The sequence below is a fragment of the Lottia gigantea genome (assembly GCF_000327385.1).
Source record: "Lottia gigantea unplaced genomic scaffold LOTGIsca_17, whole genome shotgun sequence".
In the NCBI taxonomy this organism is placed as follows: Eukaryota; Metazoa; Mollusca; class Gastropoda; family Lottiidae; genus Lottia; species Lottia gigantea.
The window spans coordinates 2,622,249-2,627,712 of NW_008708133.1; the positions used below are offsets into that span (position 1 = coordinate 2,622,249).

The 5,464-nt window shown below is 33.6% G+C and overlaps 2 protein-coding genes across 2 annotated transcripts; one reads left to right on the forward strand and one right to left on the reverse strand.

Annotated features, from left to right (window-relative positions):
• Nucleotides 1-868: 868 nt before the first annotated feature.
• On the forward strand, nt 869-3,820 carry LOTGIDRAFT_231106 (hypothetical protein; the record flags this gene model as incomplete). Its single annotated transcript, XM_009051735.1, has 2 exons — nt 869-917; nt 2,154-3,820. The coding sequence occupies 2 exons, from the start codon at nt 869-871 to the stop codon at nt 3,179-3,181; spliced, it is 1,077 nt and encodes a 358-aa protein (XP_009049983.1). The 3' UTR covers nt 3,182-3,820.
• A 692-nt stretch (nt 3,821-4,512) lies between these two features.
• On the reverse strand, nt 4,513-5,184 carry LOTGIDRAFT_113489 (hypothetical protein; the record flags this gene model as incomplete). Its single annotated transcript, XM_009051736.1, has 1 exon — nt 4,513-5,184. The coding sequence occupies one exon, from the start codon at nt 5,182-5,184 to the stop codon at nt 4,513-4,515; it is 672 nt and encodes a 223-aa protein (XP_009049984.1).
• Between the last annotated feature and the right edge of the window lie 280 nt (nt 5,185-5,464).

The following is a 5,464-nucleotide window of genomic DNA, read 5'->3' on the forward strand; positions in this document are numbered from 1 at the left end:
TTATAATCAAAGATACTGAGACACATAATCAAAATGACTTACCCTTGAAAAAGTAGTTTTATATTTTCAGTAGACAAAGGTTTCCCTCGTTTTCTTCTAGGCAAAGAGCCTTTGTCAGCCATGTTTGTTGTTATGATCACGTGACCATTAATGTGCAATCCGATTGGATTTTTCAGTTGCACCAAGTTAACTCTCAAAAAGGGGTCAAATTTCAAGATACATCTTTGTAATTTTGTGGATAACTTGAGAGAAACACTAGATATAAGGAAGCCGATTATATGTACTTGAACCTACTTAATCCTAGTATATTTTAATACCAAAAAACTGATTTCGGGTATTTTGTCAGATAGAACTAGTTAATTCTCGACCGACGATTTGTTATTGAAAATTAACATTTGTATACAAATATCATACTTTGTACTGAAAATTAACATTCTTCGATAAACATTCGTTTTATTATTGAATTAAGAGAATTCTTGCCAAAAATATCCTCAAATACAAATCTGCAAATACAAATCTAGCTCAACATAATATCTTCAAATGCATAACGTCAAACACAAAACTCTACCAGCAATGTTCAATTACAAATAATAAATATATATTCGATATGTCACGACCATCAGATGATTTTCTACCATTTACCGTAATGAAACATAATCCCAACCTTATATGAATTGTTTCATTGAATATTTTCCCTTCACACAAGACCCATTTTATATCTTATTTACACCCATCGTTTCAATGTATATACTTCCGGTTGGCGGCAATTTTTTGTCAAGTGTGAGAATGAGTGAGAGCGTCTTGAATATAGTCCCTATAGCTTTAGAGCCCTTAGGAGATAATTCCGACATTTACTTACAGGTAAAAAATGGCTGTCATTTATTACCGTGATTTGGTGCGCAAGCGTAATCATCACAGTAGGCCGTTTAGTCTAATCAATATAAGAAACAAATTGCTCTAGGAATGTTTATTTTTTGTGCAAAATCTGGTTGAACAGGGTTCCTTCAGTCTTTAGAATTGAAAATACCGAAATTTATCAATACGACATGCATAAATTTGCATGAATTCCATGACGGTCCGAATGGTCGTCAAATCACATGCATATTATCTTAACCTGTTTGTAGCACAAATATTCATCTTAGACAAACTCAACATATTATTAGCAGATAGGAAACTAGCAATGGGCTTTACGAAAATGCTGCAGCATTGTATTTATGACATCATTGTGTGCCACTGGTGCCCCTGTCCATTTTTACGGTTTTTTATCCTAAATATTATAATATAGGGCTTCCTTAATGCAAAATTTTAGACAAGGCGTTATTTAAGTACCAGGATGTGTAGCTGATATTATGACATTTACTTTTTGAAGCCTAATGGCTCTAATCTCATAAGTCATTTTGGCGGCATTCTTGGATTTCGAATTCCAAAATCTGGGCCAACTTGGCCAAGCGAAAATTCAGTAACAGACATTCATTTTCATAACACAACTTCTAATACAAAATGACCGGAAAGCGAAAATTTATTAACAGCCATAATTCCTTTCTAATACACATAGAATGACAATATTGATGTTAAAATATATGCTTTTGGAGTTTGATTATTGCATTTGTCAGATGATTTGTTAACGGCCATCTTGGATTTCAAAGTGAGATCAGTGTCTTTAGAGTGGTAAAATATGTGATATTTTGTACAAAAATTAAAATACACTATGCTTCTGCATACACATATTACCATTGAGATTTTGTAACTATTAACTGTCTTTACATATATATAAGCTCGGTGTTACCCCAAGCAATATGCTTTTAACTTTTAATAACAAAGTTTCGGTGACGTGGCCAATTATAACACCGACATTATATTTGATACTTACATCAATGTGATATGTAATGGATATAATAGAATTTTTCCACTGCTGTTTTGGGCGTGTGATAACTTGTCGACCATGATTGATATACATGTGGGCCTATCTAATATAAATACAACTTCAATAAATTCAAAACTTTAATTTCGAGGTAGTAATTAAGTATGAAAGCAAAGTTTATCCACTTCAAAATATAAAATATATAAAACATTTAGATTTTGAATTTAAGCGTTTTAATATTACAATTCTGTACAAACGTCTGAATTTATCATTTTGATCTTTATTATTTCAGTGAAAGTTGCTGATACACAAGATGGTAGACACAATATTAATAAAAGATCACCGATGATGGGATGGGGATTCGATTCTGGTCTGACAGGAGAGGCGTTAAAGAAAAAACAGAAACGTATTGAAGAGTGGTATAAACAGAAAGAACTGGATGAACTGAAGAGAAGAAACCCTACCATGTATTATGCAAGATTAAGGAAAGAAAAGGCTGCAAAAGAGAAAAAGGAAAAGGAGCAAAGGGAGAAAAATAAACAAGCTAAACAACCAAAGAAGTTACCAACAACTACCAGAAGAACTACCACTAGAAGAACTACCACCAGAAGAACTACCACCAAAAGAACAACCACACCAACTACAACTACCACAACAACAACAACACCAACTACAACAACAACAACTACAACACCAACTACAACAACAACTACAACACCAACTACAACACCAACTACGACTACAAGAGCAGCCCCAACTATTGAACCAGTTGAGGTTTTCTTGGCAAGGAAGGATAAGCTTTTAGCTGAACTTACACGAAAGGTAAAAGCGAACGCACCAAAACCATGCAGTACTGTGAGGCCTAAAGCTACAGCCCGGATTACAACCAGCACACCAATTACAAAAGCAGGACCAACGGTTGAACCAGTTGAGGTTTTCATGGCAAAAAAAAATAAGCTTTTAGATGAACTTAACCAAAAATTAAAATTGAATGCCCCAAAACCATGCAGCACTGCAAAACCAACAACTAACGATGTTAAAGCGGATACCGTAGAAGGGGATACTGCAGAAGGAGATAATGAAGAAGGTGACTATGAGGAAGGTGACTATGAAGAAGGAGATTATGAAGAAGGAGATTATGAAGAAGGAGACTATGAAGAAGGAGATTATGAAGAAGGAGATTATGAAGGAGGCTATGAAGAAGGGGATTATGAAGAAGGAGACTATGAAGAAGGAGATTATGAAGAAGGAGATTATGAAGAAGGGGATTACGAAGGAGGAGATTATGAGGGTGGAGATTATGAGGAAGGAGATTATTAAGAAGAGGATTGAAAATATAAATGCAAACCTTATGAATATCAAAACATTGGCAATGTATGGCGATGTCATTGCTGTTCAGGAGCTGACAAAAAGATTTCTTGTTAATTTTAATCAGATATCTGTGGGTCCTACGATTCCACTAAAACTAAGTGCTAAGTCGGCGAGGGCCTTATGTGATGAAGCATATTACGTGATTAGTGACGTCATCAAACACGTGGTGGAATTACAGGAACCACATATGTCTGATTGAAATTTTAAATGGTGCAAATTGATGCTTTCAGTGTCCCCGATACACATAAAAAAAAGTCAGAAAACCTCTTTACAATCCCTTTAAGCAGATTATAAAGAAATTTTTAAAACTATATATTTTTTTTATTATTTGTATCGGGGACACTGATTGCATCGAATCTTGGAATTCCGCCAAGACTAAGTGTTTGACGTCCATATTGCAAAAGCTGGTAATAATATCTATAAAAGACGCTATGATTATTGATTTATCTATTCAATTACATGAAATAATATCATACTCAGGATAAAAGGTGCCTGCTGTCTATTTATTAAACACCTCTTGCACTGAGAATTACTAGACACCAATCGCCTCTTGAAATGAGTATAGAGATGTATTGTAGACAGTGAAATAGACATCAGACACCTCACATACTAGATATAGAGTATAATAAATAGATACCAGATATCTATTACTAAGAATTAAGTATAATAGACACCAATCGCTTCTATAGAGTAAAATAAATACGCACCTATTGTACTTTATATGGAATTTAATGGGCATCAGAAATAATGCTTTGGCAACGATACCATACGTATCGCGATATCTTCAAAGTTTCAATATTTATTAATTCATAACCTAATAACTTTATAACTGTAATGTTTTTGACGGGTGTGTTAACGTCCAATGTCTAATGGATGGTTAATTTACAAATTTATTTACGGCAGGTGCAACCTCCTTACAGATAACACGATATGATTTCGATGTTTAATTTTCCGTATATGTATAGGATCACATACCTACATGGCGTAATATGTAACATAATAATTAAACTACAGATAAACTGTCTAGATTTCGTTTTCGTGGGTTGACTCAACTTGAATGACAGTTGCGTCAATCTAGATAGTTTATCTGTAGTTTAATTATTGTGTTACATATTTCTCTAATGAAGAAAATTTTCTAATGCAACATCTCAATAATTTTGTACGTCAAATCTGTAAAGTTTACAGTGTTTTTGGTTTCTACTGCTATCAAATATAATGGATGGCGATTACACGATAACAAAATTTAGATCTACAATTTGATCAGAATGGATGGAAAAATGTTAAATGGGTTTTTGTAACTTCGGCTTTCCAGTACACCCAACACGAGTTTTAGACTTTGCTTTGGGTTTAGTTTCTAATGATAAATTGTTTGAATTCGTGTAGAAAAAAAGAAAGTTGTTAACAAATACTGGAATTAGAGACGCTGATATTAAACTTCCAAGTACAGCCATACACCCAGCAATCACTTTTCCGAGGAAAGTCATTGGATACATATCACCATATCCCACTGTTGTCATCGTCACCACAGCCCAATAAATTCCATCAGGAATATGTAGTATCTTATTTTTACCATCTAAATGACAAATCAAACAACCAAATGTAACAGCAGCAAATGAAAAGAAAGATATAACCAAAATGAATTCTTGATATCCCGTCTTTAGAGAGTAAGCCAATACTCTAAACACGCGCATCTTCTGTAGAATTCTCAGTAATCTTAAAATTCGGAGTAAATGTATAGCTTCCATTATATCAACCAGACTTTCTTTATATTTTTCATTTGGAATACACAATTTGACGATTACATGTGAATACACGGCTATCAATGATATTGTATCTACTATATTGACCATATCAAAGAAAAATCGCAGTTTATTAGGGCAGAATATAATTCGAAGTAATAAGTCGAGCGTAAAGAAAGTAATTGTAACATAATCTAAGGCCGACAGATACATGTGATAACTAAAGGTGTTTTTCGTTAAAGTTGTGTTTTTATTATGATTATAATCAAGTAATTCGTTGTAATCTTCTTTATTGTAATAATCATCAGAAAAGTCTTCAAAATCATCACCAAAATAATCTTTCCAATCTCCCAAATCCATTTTGTGTTGAAAATACGGATGTGTCTTGGCCGCTACCACGAATATTGAAATAAGTGTGAATATTGCCACCAGTGTTACATAAGCCTGAAATGCATATAAATAGTGTGATGCGAGAATTAAAAACAAGATAATG